Raw genomic sequence first — 19,766 nt, 5'->3', positions numbered from 1 at the left:
GGTAGACTCCACCTCAATGAGTTCCGACAAAGAGTCGCACCAGTAGGTAGCCACTCTGGCAACCGCGGCAACTGCAGCTGCCGGATGAAACAAAAATCCTGTATGTTGAAACTTTTTTCTCAGAAAGGTTTCCATTTTCTTATCCATCGGCTCTCTGAATGAAGAACTATCCACAAGAGGTATAGTAGCACGTTTAGCAAGTGTAGAGATAGCACCATCCACCTTAGGAATGGAGCCCCACAAATCCAGTTGAGAGTCCAGGACCGGGAAAACTTTTTAAAAGTAGACGAGGGGGAAAAGGAAGAACCAAGTCTTTCCCATTCGTTATTAATAATGTTCTCCAACTTAAACGGCACAGGAAAAGTCAAAGGAACTTTCCTGTCTTTGTAAACTCTGTCTAATTTAGGTATCATAGGTTCTTCAGGCAGCACGGCCTCTGGAACCTCTAACGTAGACAGAATCTTCTTTAATAAAAAACGAAAGTGCTCAATTTGAAATCTAAAGGACGGTTCCTCCGCAGCAGGAGGCTTAGACACTAAAGACTCCGACCCAGAAAGTTCACCCTCTGAAGCTACAGAGGTTAACTTATCATCGGATAACTGGGACATAATAGCTAAATCCGATAAATATTAAGATGACTCCGGGTCAGGAGAGCTATATTTAACCTTTCTCTTTAGTTTGTTAGAGCGAGGTAATGCACTGAGGACCGCAGACACCGCGCGGCAAAGTCCGCACGAAGAAGGCGCCCTCCAGATGGAGGATTAGATGTGCTATGGGGAACTGCATGTGGAGTGGATAATAGAGCAAGGGTAGTAATCTCATAGGACGCAAACTCCTGAGAGGTAGATGGCTCAGAGGGACTAAGAGCCTTAGCAGGCTTGTCTCCCTTCTTAGACTTTATAACAGTGTTAAGACATGTGGAACATAATTGAGTGGGCGGGAAAACCACGGCCTCCTCACAATATAAACAGGTATGATTTAGTACAGAAGGAGTACCTTCTAACATGTCAGAGTCCTCCATAGCTCAGGTTATACCCCAGAAGGACACAAATAAAAATGTTTTTTATTATAGAAAACTGCACCTTTATACTCCTAATGGCTGGGGCACTCACCACCTCCTAGACCCAGACAGTTAACTGAGGAAATGCTCTCCTCGGGTTTAAGTCTCAGCCGGAATGGAGGAAATGAACATAGATCACACCCGGTCACATGGAGTGCAATACAGTACTTCCCATGTTATTACAAGTACAGCAAGTAATAGGAGCTGTGCAACACTTTAAAAAACGAAAGTGAAACTTAAAAGTTTGTTCCAGCCAAAAACACACAGTCTATTAGCCCAGGAAAAAAAAAATCACACAAAGCAGCATGTAAATAATTAATACACCGACATGGTCAGTCCAGCCCCGAAATACAAGGCAATTCTCCTCTGAACAAGGAAAAGGCAACCCCAGACGATCATTTCGGCCTTCTGTGAGCCTCGTCAGTAAGGTGCAGCCATATTCCTCTAAGCACATTGGGCAAGGAGTCCACGTCTGGTTTCCCCCATCATCCATAGGGAGACTATCCCCAGGGTCATATTTACATATGCAAAACAGAAAGAGAAGCAGTCTGCCAGGAACGAACAGCAGCATCAATAGCTTGTTCTATGGCCCTTGGAAGAAAAAGGATGGATCTACGAGGAATCAAACCCCCAGAGTAGAACCCTGACCGAACTGGTAGACTATCCTGAACCATGACAGGAACCTCCTTCTCGGACCCCTTCATAGCAGCCTTCCATAAAGAAGGAATACTCCTCAAGGGAAGAAAGTACTCTGACCCACAGCATTCCAATACCAGAATTCATGCCATAAATCTGAAAACGCAAGAGGGGGAAAAAAAACCTACGAGGCGAGAAAACAAGGACCCACGGGTCTTCACAGATACTGAGGTACCTCCCAATCCAGGACCCTTTCCTTACCCTAGGTAAGAAAAAGAGGATTAGGCAACGGTAACCACCCTACCAATAGAGGCTAAAACATAATTTATGCTTACCTGATACATTTATTTCTCTTGTGATGTATCGAGTCCACGGATTCATCCTTACTTGTGGGATATTCTCCTCCCCTACAGGAAGTGGCAGAGAGAGCACCCACAGCAGAGCTGCCTATATAGCTCCCCCCTTAGCTCCACCCCCCAGTCATTCGACCGAAGACTAGGAAGAAAAAGGAGAAACTATAGGGTGCAGTGGTGACTGAAAGTTTAAAAATAAATATATATATATATATGCTTGTCTTAATAAACAGGGCGGGCCGTGGACTCGATACATCACAAGAGAAATAAATTTATCAGGTAAGCATAAATTATGTTTTCTCTTGTAAGATGTATTGAGTCCACGGATTCATCCTTACTTGTGGGATACCAATACCAAAGCTTTAGGACACGGATGAAGGGAGGGACAAGACAGGGACCTTAAACGGAAGGCACCACTGCTTGTAGAACCTTTCTCCCAAAAATAGCCTCCGAAGAAGCAAAAGTATCAAATTTGTAAAAAGTATGAAGCGAAGACCAAGTCGCCGCATTACAAATCTGTTCAACAGAAGCCTCATTTTTAAAAGCCATGTGGAAGCCACAGCTCTAGTAGAATGAGCAGTAATTCTTTCAGGAGACTGTTGGCCAGCAGTCTCATAAGCCAAACGGATGATGCTTTTCAGCCAAAAGGAAAGAGAGGTAGTCGTAGCCTTCTGACCTCTCTGCTTACCAGAATAAACAACAAACAATGAAGATGTTTGACGGAAATCTTTAGTTGCTTGTAAGTAGAACTTTAAAGCACGAACCACATCAAGATTGTGCAACAGACGTTCCTTCTTTGAAGAAGGATTAGGACACAGTGAAGAAACAACAATCTCTTGATTGATATTCTTAAAAAAAACAACCTTAGGAAGAAATCCAGGTTTGGTACGCAAAACCACCTTATCTGCATGGAAAATAAGATAAGGGGAATCACACTGTAAAGCATATAGCTCAGAAACTCTTCGAGCCGAAGAGATAGCTACTAAAAACAAAACTTTCCAAGATAGAAGCTTAATATCCACGGAATGCATAGGTTCAAACGGAACCCCTTGAAGAACTTTAAGAACTAAATTTAGGCTCCATGGCGGAGCAACAGGTTTAAATACAGGCTTGATTCTGACCAAAGCCTGACTAAATGCTCGAACGTCTGGGACATCTGCCAGACGTTTGTGTAGAAGAATAGACAAAGCAGATATTTGTCCTTATAAGGAACTAGCTGATAATCCCTTCTCCAAACCTTCTTGGAGAAAAGACAATATTCTAGGAATCCTAATCTTACTCCACGAGTAACCTTTGGATTCACACCAATAAAGATATTTGCGCCAAATCTTAAGATAGATCTTCCTGGTGACAGGCTTTCTAGCCTGAATAAGGGTATCAATGACCGACTCAGAGAAACCACGCTTTGATAGAATCAGGCGTTCAATCTCCAATCAGACAGACACAGAGAAATTAGATTTGGATGCGTGAACAGACCTTGGATTAGAAGGTCCTGCCTCATTGGCAGAGTCCATGGTAGAACCGAGGACATGTCCACTAGGTCTGCATACCAAGTCCTGCGTGGCCACGCAGGTGCTATCAGAATCAACTAAGCTCTCTCCTGCTTTATTCTGGCAACCAGACGTAGAAGGAGAGGAAATACATAGGCCAGATTGAAGGACCAAGGCACTGCTAGAGCATCTATCAGTACCGCCTTGGGATCCCGAGACCTGGACCCGTAACGAGAAAGTTTGGCATTCTGATGGGACGCCATCAGATCCAATTCTGGTGTGCCCCATAGCTGAATCAGCTGGGCAAATACCTCCGGATGGAGTTCCCACTCCCCCAGATGAAAAATCTAACGACTTAGGAAATCCTCCTCCCAGATCTCTACTCCTGGGATGTGGATTGCTGAGAGATGACAAGAGTGATCCTCTGCCCATCGGATTATTTTAGTTACCTCCATCATTGCTAGAGAACTTCTTGTTCCTCCTTGATGATTGATATAAGCTACAGTTGTGATGTTGTCCGACTGAAACCTGATGAATTTGGCCGCAGCAAGCTGAGGCCACGCCTGAAGCGCATTGAATATCGCTCTCAGTTCTAGAATATTTATCGGGAGAAGAGATTCCTCCCGAGACCATAAGCCCTGTGCTTTCAGGGAGTTCCAGACTGCATCCCAGCCTAGCAGGCTGGCATCTGTTGTTACAATGAGCCACTCTGGCCTGCGGAAACACATTCCCTGAGACAGGTGGTCCTGAGACAACCACCAGAGAAGAGAATCTCTGGTCTCCTGGTCCAGGTGCAGTTGAGGAGACAAATCTGCATAATCCCCATTCCACTGTTTGAGCATGCATAGTTGTAGTGGTCTGAGGTGTAGGCGGGCAAAAGGAACTATGTCCATTGCCGCTACCATGAGTCCGATTACCTCCATATACTGAGCCACTGATGGCTGAGGAATGGAATGAAGAGCTCGCCAAGTGGTTAAGAGCTTTGATATTCTGACCGCCGTCAGAAATATTTTCATTTCTACCGAGTCTATCAGAGTCCCTAGGAAGGAAACTCTAATAAGAGGGAAGAGAGAACTATTTTTTATGTTCACCGTCCACCCGTGAGATCTCAGAAAAGCCAACACAATGTCCGTGTGAGACTTGGATAGCTGGAAAGTTGACGCCTGAAATAAGATGTCGTCTAGATAAGGTGCCACTGCTATGCCCCGTGGTCGTAGAACCGCCAGAAGGGACCCTAGCACCCTTGTGAAAATTCTGTGAATAGGGATGTGTAGATACGCATCCTTTAAGTCCACAGTGGTCATATATTGACCCTCTTGATCAGAGGTAGAATAGACTGAATAGTCTCCATCTTGAATGATGGAAATTTGAGGAACTTGTTTAGAATTTTGAGATCCAAGATTGATCTGAAAGTTCCCTCTTTTTTGGAAACCACAAACAGGTTTAAATAAAAACCTAGCCCCTGTTCCTCTTTTGGGACTGGGCGGATCACCCCCATGGTATGTAGGTCTTCTACACAGCGTAAGAACGCCTCTATCTTTGTCTGTTTACAGAAATGTGAAAAGTCACCCCTTGGAAGAGAGCCTTTGAATTCCAGAAAATATCCCTGGGACACAATTTCTAAAACCCAGGGATCGTGAACATCTCTTGCCCAAGCCTGAGCGAAGAGAGAGAGTCTGCCCCCTACTAGATCCGGTCCTGGATCACCCCCATGGTATGTAGGTCTTCTACACAGCGTAAGAACGCCTCTATCTTTGTCTGTTTACAGAAATGTGAAAAGTCCCCCTTGGAAGAGAGCCTTTGAATTCCAGAAAATATCCCTGGGACACAATATCTAAAACCCAGGGATCGTGAACATCTCTTGCCCAAGCCTGAGCGAAGAGAGTCTGCACCCTACTAGATCCGGTCCTGGATCAGGGGCTACCCCTTCATGCTGTCTTAGAGGCAGCTGCAGGCTTTTTGGCCTGTTTACCCTTGTTCCAAGCCTGGTTAGGTCTCCAGACTGACTTGGATTGGGCAAAATTCCCCTCCTGCTTTGCAGCAGAGGAAGCTGAAGCGGGACCACTCTTGAAATTCCAAAAGGAACGAAAAATATTTTGTTTGGTCCTCATCTTATTTGATCTATCCTGAGGGAGGGCATGACCTTTCCCTCCAGTGATGTCTGAAATAATCTCTTTCAGTTCAAGCCCGAATAGGGTCTTTCCTTTGAAAGGGATGCTCAAAAGTTTAGTTTTAGATGACACATCAGCAGACCAGGATTTAAGCCATAACGCCCTGCGTGCTAAAATGCCAAAAACCTGAATTCTTTGCCGCTAATTTAGCCAGTTGAAAAGCGGCATTTGTAATAAAAGAATTAGCCAATTTAAGGGCCTTAATTCTGTCCAAAATTTCTTCAAATGGAGTCTCCAGCTGAAGAGCCTCTTCTAGAGCATCAAACCAGAAAGCAGCTGCAGTAGTTAAAGAAACAATGCACGCAATAGGTTGAAGAAGAAAACCTTGATGAACAAAAATTTTCTTCAGGAGACCCTTTAATTTTTTATCCATAGGATCTTTGAAAGCACAACTGACTACACTAGGTATAGTTGTACGCTTAGACAGAGTAGAAATAGCTCCCTCCACCTTAGGAATTGTCTGCCACGAGTCCCGCATGGTGTCAGATATGGGAAACATTTTCTTAAAAACAGGAGGGGGAATGAACGGAATACCTGATCTATCCCACTGCATAGCAATAATATTCACAATCCTCTTAGGGACTGGAAAAAAACATCAGTGTAAACAGGAACCTCTAAGTATTTATCCATCTTACACAATTTCTCTGGGACCACTATAGGGTCACAATCATCTAGAGCCGCTAATACCTCCCTGAGCAATAAGCGGAGGTGTTCAAGCTTAAATTTAAAGGCCGTCATATCAGAATCTGTCTGAGGGAACATCTTTCCTGAATCAGAAATTTCTCCCTCAGATAACAAATCCCTCACCCCTACCTCAGAGCATTGTGAGGGCATATCAGATACGGCTACTAAAGCGTCAGACTGCTCAGCATTTTTCCTTAACCCAGAGCTGTCCCTCTTTCCTTGTAAACCAGGCAGTTAGGAGAAAACCTCTGTAAGGGTTGTATTCATAACTGTGGCCATGTCTTGTAAAATAAATTAATTTGATGCACTAGAGGTACTTGGCGCCACTTTTGCGGGTGTTAATGGTTGTGACACTTGGGGAGAGCTAGATGGCGAACCCTCATTTACTTCTAACTGAGAATCATCTATTGCTCTATTTTTAAGTGCTAATCTATGTTCTTTATAGTTTATAGACATATCAGTACAATTGGGACACATTCTAAGAGGAGGTACCACAATGGCTTCCAAACATATTGAACAAGGATTTTCCTTGGTGTCAAACATGTTAAACAGGCTAGTAATGTAACAAGCAAGCTTGGAAAACACTGTAATCAAAGTAAATAACACTTAGAAATAAAACGGTACTGTGCCTTTAAGAGAAAAAAAGCTGCACAAATTCTGCAAAACAGTGTAAAAAAGCAGTAAACATAACAAAATGTTTACAGTAGTATCATATAGCCTTAGTAACTTTGCACAGCTATGCAAATAAACAATTAACCCCTTAATGGCAAAACCGGATTGAAAAAACATCAAAACCGGTAAAAAAGACTTTCAGCACTTTGCCACAGCTCTGCTGTGGCACCTACCTGCCCTTCAGAACAATTTGTGGGGGAAAAAACTTCTTTTACAGCCCTCAAACACGGCAGGAACCTCTGGAGAAGCAGTTAGAAGTCTCAGAGGAAAAGAAACTGCACAACTGAGGCGCGAAAATAGGCCTCTCCCACCTCACTCAATGTTTTGAGGCCTAACAGACAAACACTAGAGTGTCTCTAAATTAACCATGTGGGTTAGAAAACTCAAAAACAAGCCACAATGACCCCTTTAGTCCCTTCAAAAAAACGTTATAATTGCATCATTCACTGAATAAACAAAAACGTTTTTACCAAACAGTGTCATCAGTAACTAATGAGCCCTTCATGCAAGCTGAAATTACTATCCAAGTGTCTGAATACAGCTTACCCTTCCCTCATGGAGATATTGCCAGCCTTTTCTAGAAATAACAGTCTGTCTAGAAAAAAATAGACTGAACATACCTTAATGCAGTTTAGCCTGCAAACTGTTCCCCCAACTGAGGTTTTCCTGTACTCTTCAGCCCTTGTGAGAACAGCAGTGGATCTTAGTTACAAAATGCTAAGATCATCAACCTCCTTGCAGAAATCTTCATCCCTTTTCTGCCAGAGAGTAAATAGTACACACCGGTACCATTTAAAAATAATAAACTTTTGCTTGAGAAAATAAAAACCTAACATTTTTGTTACCACACTCCTCTTTGCCCTTCCTAGCAGTTAAGCAGGCAGAGAGAATGACTGGGGGGTGGAGCTAAGGGGGGAGCTATATAGGTAGCTCTGCTGTGGGTGCTCTCTCTGCCACTTCCTGTAGGGGAAGAGAATATCCCACAAGTAAGGATGAATCCGTGGACTTGATACATCTTACAAGAGAAATCCCAATATTGTCAGTCCAGTTGGATCCACAACTGGAGCCTACCAGAAGCATCAGATGTCCCAAAAGACAAGTAGGGATCCATCAGAAACTTCAAACTGAAGCCTTAGGCTGATATAAATTTCCCATGAGAGTCAGAAACCCCCGCCGCTCCAAAGGGACACGCGGGAGAACCAAACCCTAAGGTTAAACAGGACCGTCCATATACGTTCCAGGCAAGAGCCATGATTCTAAGCCAGAGTCCTCAAAAAACGGAACCGAACTGAAGATCTAAGCTCCTGAGGAACCGATAAGCTGCCTCCGATGGTTAGGAGCGCACCCAGACAGTGCCTTCCGCCATCTAAGCTTAGATTTAAAGAACCTAACAACATCCACAAACCCATAGAGTCTGAAAAAGACTCCCCGCCGGTTTAGAAAAAGGGCAACCAGTACCCCTGGATCGCAAGGTAATCCATGTAGACAGGCCTAACGACCTGACCCACACACTGGAGAATATAAATGGTGAATTTCCTGACCCAGACAGGCGAAAAGACTGCAACTAACCCCAGACTTCCTACCCTTAAGCCCAAAGGGCTAGATCTGCAATACGATTGACAGATAGCATCCAAGAGTCTAAAGACCATGGTAAGACAAAGGGCAGTTCTTATCTTCAGAAGACAACAGCCTCCAGAGATCCTTGCAGAATCGGTCTCCAGACATCCTTGCAATGGAATAACGGAAGCCTCACAGCTCCTGGTAGAAATGCAGAGTGGCCTCTGCACTCTATGTACTAGAGCAAACAAAATACTGAGAAAAGGGAAGAAGGACATGCCCGCACTTCCAGAACAAATGACCCAACCCAAGATGGGAGGGAAGGAAATATCGCCACCGCAAAAGGAATGCGACTAGGCCACAGAGACGTCATCGACAGATACCGCAACTGAAGACGCAAATCTTCCACCAGATACTAGACCTCCGGAAGTCAATCCCATCTTCAGACTCCAAAGATATGGAAATCTACGGTTCAGAGTCTCCAGGTACCCTAGGAACCACGATGACATCTGAAAAAGTCGGTCACGCATCTCAAGCAATATTGCCAGAAAAAAACAACTTATATCGGAGCTCACAACCTTCCTTCCGGAAGCGTTGGATCTATGCCCCAGGCCCCATACTTCGTAATAGGATCCGAGCCCTGAGTCCATAACATTGGGCCATAAGAGACATTCTTTTTTTTTTTTTTTAAATCCAACAGGATAATTAGCACTACGAGATTGACATGAACCAAAGAAAACAGTAGACAGCGCCCGAAAAGTACCTGCCTGGTACAAGAACACTCCAGAACTGTCTAAGGTCCAAGAAAAATTGACCCGAAGGTTCTATAATATGAACTAGAAAACATAACCTCGGTCTTAACCAAAGTGCGCAACTTCAGAGGAAGTGCCCATGCGACCACAAAATTGCAAGTGTCAGTTCCAGAGAAAGAACATTCCCAAAATGGAAGTTATATCAGACGTGAGCTTATACAAACAAATCAAATACATCCTAACTGGATTAAAAATAAAAGTAAAGCAGCACCCATGGGTGAACGCCCAAGTAAAAAAGGTACACCAACCGGACCAGCCGATCAGAGGCCCCCTTCACCCAAGCTCAGAACTGGAACTGATACATAAAACCCAGTTTGCCATCCAGCATCTAAGGCCTTGGATCCCTCTGTTTACTAGGACTGGGATCCTCTAGCAACGCCAAAACATGACCTAGTAGGACACAAAGATGTGCCAACCTATAACGGAAGACAAAATTATCCCTCGCCGGATCGACAAACTACTCCGGCCCCAAGGTTGGGGCACCTGAAGCCTCAGAGGCCCACGCTTCCCCAGGAGGCCGAACTGATTCAGGCGATCCCATGCCCGACAGGCCCTGGTTGACAGAACACTGACAGTATCTTAAAAATATTTCACTTGGGAGATACAAATAAGCCAGTGCCATAGATATGGCCATGCAGAACCGTGCCGTAACCTCTGGAGGAAACAAGCCACCTTCCGGAGGAGTAAAGGCCAGAGGGACACCTGCTTGCATAGCAAAGGAAAGTTCTGGGATCTGCGCCTCCCAGGACCTAGAATCCTCGGGGCGGATGGCTCAACGCACTCTGAGGACCCTGAATCGGGAGAAGAGAGTACTCTGGAACAGCAATCAGAACATAACTGATGGGCGTGGATAACCCGGGCCATTTCATATTCATCACTAGACGCATTCTCCGCATCGGAGACATCTGTTTAAAAAAATCAGAATCCTCCATCTTGGGATTACAAAAATGACAAACACTAACTGGCACCTTTTTTACAACCCCAATAGCTGGGGCACTCACCACCTCCTGTGAACCAGAGAACCAACGAGCAGACTCTGTCTGTCGCCACATAGTCAGCATACGTAAGTGAAAAACAATGTAAACGCACCCGGTCACAAGGTGCAGTGTGCAAATCTAAAGATCGCGCCAAATGATGATTAGGCCAAAATGTTCCGAAAAGCCATGAGCCTAAAGTATTACTACACATCAGCAGATAGAACCAAATAACAAACATGATTAAAGTCCCCCTGTTCAATAACCCCCCTCAGAGGATATTAACCCATGATTCCTATTTTAAGATAAAAGGAGTCCCACTGGGACCCCACCTTCTCGTTAACATCACATTTACATAATTAAGTAAAATGAAACGATCGTACCGGAATCTACGTTGTGGAACAGGAACACAGCCAATCAAGTGCGACAAATAGAAGCCTCGTCTCTGACATGGACTTGAGTGAGTAAAAGTAGGCAGCGAAACTCGTCAATGCTGATTGACAAGGAGCTGTTAATATGAGTCGGGATGGTTTCGCAGAAAGACTCTCCCTACATCTCCGGACTCTAACCTTCATCCATGCTCTCACTGAGAGGCTGACAGGACTACTTAACACTCCAGTCCCATTTCGAAGAGTACTACCCTCCAAGAGACTATCTCAAACTTCTGACACTTCTCTGCCAACCTCCTGTGACGAAAGGCAAAGAATGAATGGTGTATGAGGGAAGAGGGGAAGGTATTTGAATCCTTTGGCTGGGGTGTCTTTGCCTCCTCCTGGTGGCCAGGTTCTGAATTCCCAAAATAATGAATGCAGCTGTGGACTCTTAATAATGATTTAATGTAGCAAAAAAGTTTTATAAAAATCCCAATCAACAAGAATTGTTATTACAAAAATAAAGCAAAACCAAAAAATAAGAAACAAAAGCATGCAAATAATACATACAAATCAAAATCATAAGAAAGCACAAATTCAATTAAAATATGATAAGTGACATCACATGGAGATCAGATGTAGGGGATGCAAGGGACCTGCAACACCTAACCAGAGGGCAGCCCCACCTAAGTATAGAGGGTATATGCTGTCATGGAACTCACTAGGATCTATGCAGTCCCCCACTCTCCCTAAAATTAGGAAAAGGCTCACTGCAGTATCAATTATTCCAAATAGACTATAGAGCAAGATAATAGGGTTGACATAGCAACAAGCATTAATATGCACAGTGTCTGGCTGTATATACAAAATTACCCTATAAGTATAGGAATGATCCAACAATGTGGAAGCTGGTAAACAATATGTTAATTGTTGCGGACAAGTACTATAAATTCATTCATGCATGTGAGACAACATGCAACTGAAACAGTGAACACATAAGCAGGCAAAGACTTGATGGTTAGTGTTTCCAAGAACTATGGTATACAAAGTTATTGCAGTGTCTTGAACTTTAGAGTGTTGCAGAGCATTATTAATTCTCCTCATAACGTTCTTCATTAGGCCAAGGAGTATACAGCCATAACGTTCTTAACACCTACTTAGAGAATGCAAGGCACCAGGTGTTAGTATAGCAGAAGCAGCATACATACATTCAGACATTCCAGTGTAATTAGTGAGCCAGATAGACTTAAGTCCATTACTGAGCAGAGAAATTGCTACCCCTGTGCAGGATTTGTGGAGGATCCTTGTACTGTGACTGACAACCTGTTGATCCAGAGCCAGTGTAGTACAAACATGCTGTTACATACATATGGTCAGCAATGGATCAAGTTTGGGAACTTCCCAGTGACCTGCTGCATGCAAAGACTTTACTCAAAGAATTATAATGCACCAGCTTCATAGATAATGACCCTCTCTTCAGGGAACCATCCACTGAGGATCCCAATATTGGAAAATTCTCTCTCCTTGCCTACTCTTTGACGAGGCAAAGAACTAACGGGAGAGAAGGGGAAGTAGGAGAGAAATATAAAGAGCTCTGGTAGGGTGTCTTTGCCCCCTCCTGGTGGCAAGATAACAAAATTCCCACAAGTAAATATCTTGTGTACTCTCACTACCATTATAAAGAAATGCTGTTAAACTAACAGCAAAAACTTTGACAGTCTGCAAAACTACTTAACCCAAAGTAATATAATAAGTTCTCCTATAACCAATTGTGATTTAAAACAAAACAATTACCTCACTGTACCTGTATGTGAACGCTTGTGTAACTCAAGGTTGCTTGGATGTTTAAAGCCTTTTCCACACACATTACAAGCACAATGTTTGTGAGACGCATGTCCATGCTCATCTAGGGCTGATGGGCTTTCTGCTCTCTCTTCTTCAACATTCTGGCCTTCATTATTAAATATATTACCATCCCCCTCTTTCTCTAAATAGGTTTTGTCACTGCCTTCCAACTCTTTTTCATTGCTGAACACAGATTCTTCTACGGTATTCTGAAGTTCAATAATTGGTTCTGGAGGTTCTTCAGCTGCTTTCTGAGACCTGAGAAAGTTCAATTTTTTTAGATGTACTGCTTTTTTAAGACGCATCTCACTGGGAAATTGTAAGAGTGTACTCTCCTGATCTTGGTTTGAGACAAATGTATGTGAGAAGGCAGGCAAGGATTCCATTGGTAGAGAATCAGTGGGTGGTAATATAGATTCGGAATTATTTAAACTCCATGGCTGCGTTTCAGTAGCATTATGATCTGTACAAATGACTGTGTTCTGTTCAGGTGCCTTATCCACATGAGAACATGCATTTTCTTTGTAGAACTGTTTGCTGTAGTAATCCCGCAATTTATAAGGCTGACTTAACTGTTTTAATTGAGCTTCTTTATCATGTATATTTGACACCACGGGTGTAGATTTCACTGCTTCACTTGAAGTATTGTTATCCTTATAGCCATGAGCATGGGAATGTCTTTCTTGTGTTAAACCATCGAGTAATAATGGAGTACTGAGATTCTCATTTGTAACAGGATTGTTATATGTTGGATAAGTGCTCTGCAGAGATATACCGCTGCACGGTAAAGAAGATACTTGATCTGCAGGTGTGGAAAGTTTTAAAAAGCTGTAGCACATGTTAAGTACATTCTGTATTTGAAGACATTGTGCGATGTCCAGCATTGCCTGGATGTTATCGTTGTTTAATTCAAGATGAGATGTATACATGAAGTCCAAAATCTGACCTATACCACCAATATTTTTAATGTTCAAATGAAAAACATCATTTTTTTGACTTGAAGAATTTTGAAATAAAGACCTGTAAAAGAATATAAATGACAAAAATTATACACAGATTCTTCAAAAACAAACTGCAATAAAGGATCCATCTCAAGTGTTCAACATTAGCCTAAACCAACTAACTACTATAAGACCTTTATAACATGTTTAACACAGATAATCAAAATATATGGGGGTACAAAATACATTTACTGTGTAAACAGTTTCAAGAAAAGGTTCAAAAGTGTATTGAATACAAATCCCATGTGGTTTTCTAGTATTCAGGGCAAAAATTTAGTACACCCCCCTTCTTGCCAATACGACCTGCCCTTTAAGTTACAGAGTAAACTAAAAGCAGAGATAGAGGAGTTGAAAAAGTGGCATTATTTGTAAAAAAAAAAATAAGGTTACTGGATTTTACACAGAAAACAAAAAAAAAACACAGTTTAAATCCAGATTGGGATGTTAACATTTTTGTGAAATAAACTTTTGAACCTTTTCTTCAAACTTTTACTTAGTAAATATATATTTTTTCTACTCATTGCCAAGTTTTGCTTGAGGTAGTAGCATTTTTTCAGAAGAAATATAACATTGCAATTAAATAATTTATGATCTATTAAGTCTCATCTTGTATCTCAAAGTCTTATATCCCAAATGACTCCACATGTTTCATTTTTACACTCATTACCAACAAAGGAGATATTTTTGAATACTTAAAGGGACAGAAAACCTCAAAAATAATGTTATATAATTCTGCACATATATATATTAGCGCAATCTTTATAAAACCTAATATTCCCTTTTAATTTTAATATAGTCACAGCCCGGCCCGACCGCGCCATAACATTAAGTGCAGCTCGTTCCTGCTCTGTCTGACAGCAGGAGCGAGCTGCACTGTGTATAATGGCGCGGTCGGGCCGGGCTGTGACTATACAAGCTGGCCCGATGCGCTGTGTGAATAAAACAGACCCGCTCAGGGAATATTAGGTTTTATAAAGATTGCGCTAATATACAGGGAGTGCAGAATTATTAGGCAAGTTGTATTTTTGAGGATTAATTTTATTATTGAACAACAACCATGTTCTCAATGAACCCAAAAAACTCATTAATATCAAAGCTAAATAGTTTTGGAAGTAGTTTTTAGTTTGTTTTTAGTTATAGCTATTTTAGGGGGATATCTGTGTGTGCAGGTGACTATTACTGTGCATAATTATTAGGCAACTTAACAAAAAACAAATATATACCCATTTCAATTATTTATTTTTACCAGTGAAACCAATATAACATCTCAACATTCACAAATATACATTTCTGACATTCAAAAACAAAACAAAAACAGAATTTATGTTTACCTGATAAATTACTTTCTCCAACGGTGTGTCCGGTCCACGGCGTCATCCTTACTTGTGGGATATTCTCCTCCCCAACAGGAAATGGCAAAGAGCCCAGCAAAGCTGGTCACATGATCCCTCCTAGGCTCCGCCTTCCCCAGTCATTCGACCGACGTAAAGGAGGAATATTTGCATAGGAGAAATCATATGATACCGTGGTGACTGTAGTTAAAGAAAATAAATTATCAGACCTGATTAAAAAACCAGGGCAGGCCGTGGACCGGACACACCGTTGGAGAAAGTAATTTATCAGGTAAACATAAATTCTGTTTTCTCCAACATAGGTGTGTCCGGTCCACGGCGTCATCCTTACTTGTGGGAACCAATACCAAAGCTTTAGGACACGGATGAAGGGAGGGAGCAAATCAGGTCACCTAGATGGAAGGCACCACGGCTTGCAAAACCTTTCTCCCAAAAATAGCCTCAGAAGAAGCAAAAGTATCAAATTTGTAAAATTTAGTAAAAGTGTGCAGTGAAGACCAAGTCGCTGCCTTACATATCTGATCAACAGAAGCCTCGTTCTTGAAGGCCCATGTGGAAGCCACAGCCCTAGTAGAATGAGCTGTGATTCTTTCAGGAGGCTGCCGTCCGGCAGTCTCGTAAGCCAATCTGATGATGCTTTTAATCCAAAAAGAGAGAGAGGTAGAAGTTGCTTTTTGACCTCTCCTTTTACCAGAATAAACAACAAACAAAGAAGATGTTTGTCTAAAATCCTTTGTAGCATCTAAATAGAATTTTAGAGCACGAACTACATCCAAATTGTGCAACAAACGTTCCTTCTTTGAAACTGGATTCGGACACAAAGAAGGCACGACTATCTCCTGGTTAATGTTTTTGTTAGAAACAACTTTCGGAAGAAAACCAGGTTTAGTACGTAAAACCACCTTATCTGCATGGAACACCAGATAAGGAGGAGAACACTGCAGAGCAGATAATTCTGAAACTCTTCTAGCAGAAGAAATTGCAACCAAAAACAAAACTTTCCAAGATAATAACTTAATATCAACGGAATGTAAGGGTTCAAACGGAACCCCCTGAAGAACTGAAAGAACTAAATTGAGACTCCAAGGAGGAGTCAAATGTTTGTAAACAGGCTTGATTCTAACCAGAGCCTGAACAAAGGCTTGAACATCTGGCACAGCTGCCAGCTTTTTGTGAAGTAACACAGACAAGGCAGAAATCTGTCCCTTCAAAGAACTTGCAGATAATCCTTTCTCCAAACCTTCTTGAAGAAAGGATAGAATCTTAGGAATTTTTACCTTGTCCCAAGGGAATCCTTTAGACTCACACCAACAGATATATTTTTTCCATATTTTGTGGTAGATTTTTCTAGTTACAGGCTTTCTGGCCTTAACAAGAGTATCAATGACAGAATCTGAGAACCCTCGCTTTGATAAGATCAAGCGTTCAATCTCCAAGCAGTCAGTTGGAGTGAGACCAGATTCGGATGTTCGAACGGACCTTGAACAAGAAGGTCTCGTCTCAAAGGTAGCTTCCATGGTGGAACCGATGACATATTCACCAGGTCTGCATACCAAGTCCTGCGTGGCCACGCAGGAGCTATCAAGATCACTGATGCCCTCTCCTGATTGATCCTGGCTACCAGCCTGGGGATGAGAGGAAACGGCGGGAATACATAAGCTAGTTTGAAGGTCCAAGGTGCTACTAGTGCATCTACTAGAGTCGCCTTGGGATCCCTGGATCTGGACCCGTAGCAAGGAACCTTGAAGTTCTGACGAGAGGCCATCAGATCCATGTCTGGAATGCCCCACAATTGAGTAATTTGGGCAAAGATTTCCGGATGGAGTTCCCACTCCCCCGGATGAAATGTCTGACGACTCAGAAAATCCGCTTCCCAATTTTCCACTCCTGGGATGTGGATTGCAGACAAGTGGCAGGAGTGAGTCTCCGCCCATTGAATGATTTTGGTCACTTCTTCCATCGCCAGGGAACTCCTTGTTCCCCCCTGATGGTTGATGTACGCAACAGTCGTCATGTTGTCTGATTGAAACCGTATGAACTTGGCCTTTGCTAGCTGAGGCCAAGCCTTGAGAGCATTGAATATCGCTCTCAGTTCCAGAATATTTATCGGGAGAAGAGATTCTTCCCGAGACCAAAGACCCTGAGCTTTCAGGGGTCCCCAGACCGCGCCCCAGCCCACCAGACTGGCGTCGGTCGTGACAATGACCCACTCTGGTCTGCGGAAGCTCATCCCCTGTGACAGGTTGTCCAGGGACAGCCACCAATGGAGTGAATCTCTGGTCCTCTGATCTACTTGTATCGTCGGAGACAAGTCTTTATAGTCCCCATTCCACTGACTGAGCATGCACAGTTGTAATGGTCTTAGATGAATTCGCGCAAAAGGAACTATGTCCATTGCCGCTACCATCAAACCTATTACTTCCATGCACTGCGCTATGGAAGGAAGAGGAACAGAATGAAGTATTTGACAAGAGTTTAGAAGTTTTGATTTTCTGGCCTCTGTCAGAAAAATCCTCATTTCTAAGGAGTCTATTATTGTTCCCAAGAAGGGAACCCTTGTTGACGGAGATAGCGAACTTTTTTCTACGTTCACTTTCCACCCGTGAGATCTGAGAAAGGCCAGGACAATGTCCGTGTGAGCCTTTGCTTGTGGAAGGGACGACGCTTGAATCAGAATGTCGTCCAAGTAAGGTACTACTGCAATGCCCCTTGGTCTTAGCACCGCTAGAAGGGACCCTAGTACCTTTGTGAAAATTCTTGGAGCAGTGGCTAATTCGAACGGAAGTGCCACAAACTGGTAATGCTTGTCCAGGAATGCGAACCTTAGGAACCGATGATGTTCCTTGTGGATAGGAATATGTAGATACGCATCCTTTAAATCTACCGTGGTCATGAATTGACCTTCCTGGATGGAAGGAAGAATTGTTCGAATGGTTTCCATTTTGAACGATGGAACCTTGAGAAACTTGTTTAGGATCTTGAGATCTAAGATTGGTCTGAATGTTCCCTCTTTTTTGGGAACTACGAACAGATTGGAGTAGAACCCCATCCCTTGTTCTCCTAATGGAACAGGATGAATCACTCCCATTTTTAACAGGTCTTCTACACAATGTAAGAATGCCTGTTTTTTTATGAGGTCTGAAGACAATTGAGACCTGTGGAACCTCCCCCTTGGGGGAAGTCCCTTGAATTCCAGAAGATAACCTTGGGAGACTATGTCTAGTGCCCAAGGATCCAGAACATCTCTTGCCCAAGCCTGAGCGAAGAGAGATAGTCTGCCCCCCACCAGATCCGGTCCCGGATCGGGGGCCAACATCTCATGCTGTCTTGGTAGCAGTGGCAGGTTTCTTGGCCTGCTTTCCTTTGTTCCAGCCTTGCATTGGCCTCCAGGCTGGCTTGGCTTGAGAAGTATTACCCTCGTGCTTAGAGGACGTAGCACTTGGGGCTGGTCCGTTTCTGCGAAAGGGACGAAAATTAGGTTTATTTTTGGCTTTGAAAGACCTATCCTGAGGAAGGGCGTGGCCCTTGCCCCCAGTGATATCAGAGATAATCTCTTTCAAGTCAGGGCCAAACAGCATTTTCCCCTTGAAAGGAATGTTAAGCAATTTGTTCTTGGAAGACGCATCCGCTGACCAAGATTTTAGCCAAAGCGCTCTGCGCGCCACAATAGCAAAACCAGAATTTTTCGCCGCTAACCTAGCCAATTGCAAAGTGGCGTCTAGGGTGAAAGAATTAGCCAATTTGAGAGCATGAATTCTGTCCATAATCTCCTCATAAGAAGAAGAATTATTATTGAGCGCCTTTTCTAGTTCATCGAACCAGAAACACGCTGCTGTAGTGACAGGAACAATGCATGAAATTGGTTGTAGAAGGTAACCTTGCTGAACAAACATCTTTTTAAGCAAACCCTCTAATTTTTTATCCATAGGATCTTTGAAAGCACAACTATCTTCTATGGGTATAGTGGTGCGTTTGTTTAGAGTAGAAACCGCCCCCTCGACCTTGGGGACTGTCTGCCATAAGTCCTTTCTGGGGTCGACCATAGGAAACAATTTCTTAAATATGGGGGGAGGGACGAAAGGTATACCGGGCCTTTCCCATTCTTTATTTACAATGTCCGCCACCCGCTTGGGTATAGGAAAAGCTTCGGGGGGCCCCGGGACCTCTAGGAACTTGTCCATTTTACATAATTTCTCTGGAATGACCAAATTCTCACAATCATCCAGAGTAGATAACACCTCCTTAAGCAGAGCGCGGAGATGTTCCAATTTAAATTTAAATGTAATCACATCAGGTTCAGCTTGTTGAGAAATTTTCCCTGAATCTGAAATTTCTCCCTCAGACAAAACCTCCCTGGCCCCCTCAGACTGGTGTAGGGGCACTTCAGAACCAATATCATCAGCGTCCTCATGCTCTTCAGTATTTTCTAAAACAGAGCAGTCGCGCTTTCGCTGATAAGTGGGCATTTTGGCTAAAATGTTTTTGATAGAATTATCCATTACAGCCGTTAATTGTTGCATAGTAAGGAGTATTGGCGCACTAGATGTACTAGGGGCCTCCTGTGTGGGCAAGACTGGTGTAGACAAAGGAGGGGATGATGCAGTACCATGCTTACTCCCCTCACTTGAGGAATCATCTTGGGCATTATTTTCTCTAAATTTTGTGTCACATAAATCACATCTATTTAAATGAGAAGGAACCTTGGCTTCCCCACATACAGAACACAGTCTATCTGGTAGTTCAGACATGTTAAACAGGCATAAACTTGATAACAAAGTACAAAAAACG

At 43.0% G+C, this 19,766-nt stretch overlaps 1 protein-coding gene across 2 annotated transcripts in view; it reads right to left on the bottom strand.

Moving 5' to 3' along the window:
• ZBTB49 (zinc finger and BTB domain containing 49) overlaps positions 1-19,766 on the bottom strand; it is a 207,681-nt gene that overhangs the window by 74,648 nt on the left and 113,267 nt on the right. For both annotated transcript variants that reach the window (XM_053704144.1, XM_053704145.1), the window contains one exon: positions 12,585-13,645. In XM_053704144.1, the coding sequence (XP_053560119.1) occupies positions 12,585-13,645 (1,061 nt within the window). The remainder of the gene's footprint in view (positions 1-12,584; positions 13,646-19,766) is intronic.

This window comes from Bombina bombina, chromosome 2 (assembly GCF_027579735.1).
Source record: "Bombina bombina isolate aBomBom1 chromosome 2, aBomBom1.pri, whole genome shotgun sequence".
NCBI classification, from domain to species: Eukaryota; Metazoa; Chordata; class Amphibia; order Anura; family Bombinatoridae; genus Bombina; species Bombina bombina.
The sequence above is the reverse complement of the archived record's forward strand: the minus strand, read 5'-3'. Positions and strand labels throughout refer to the sequence as shown.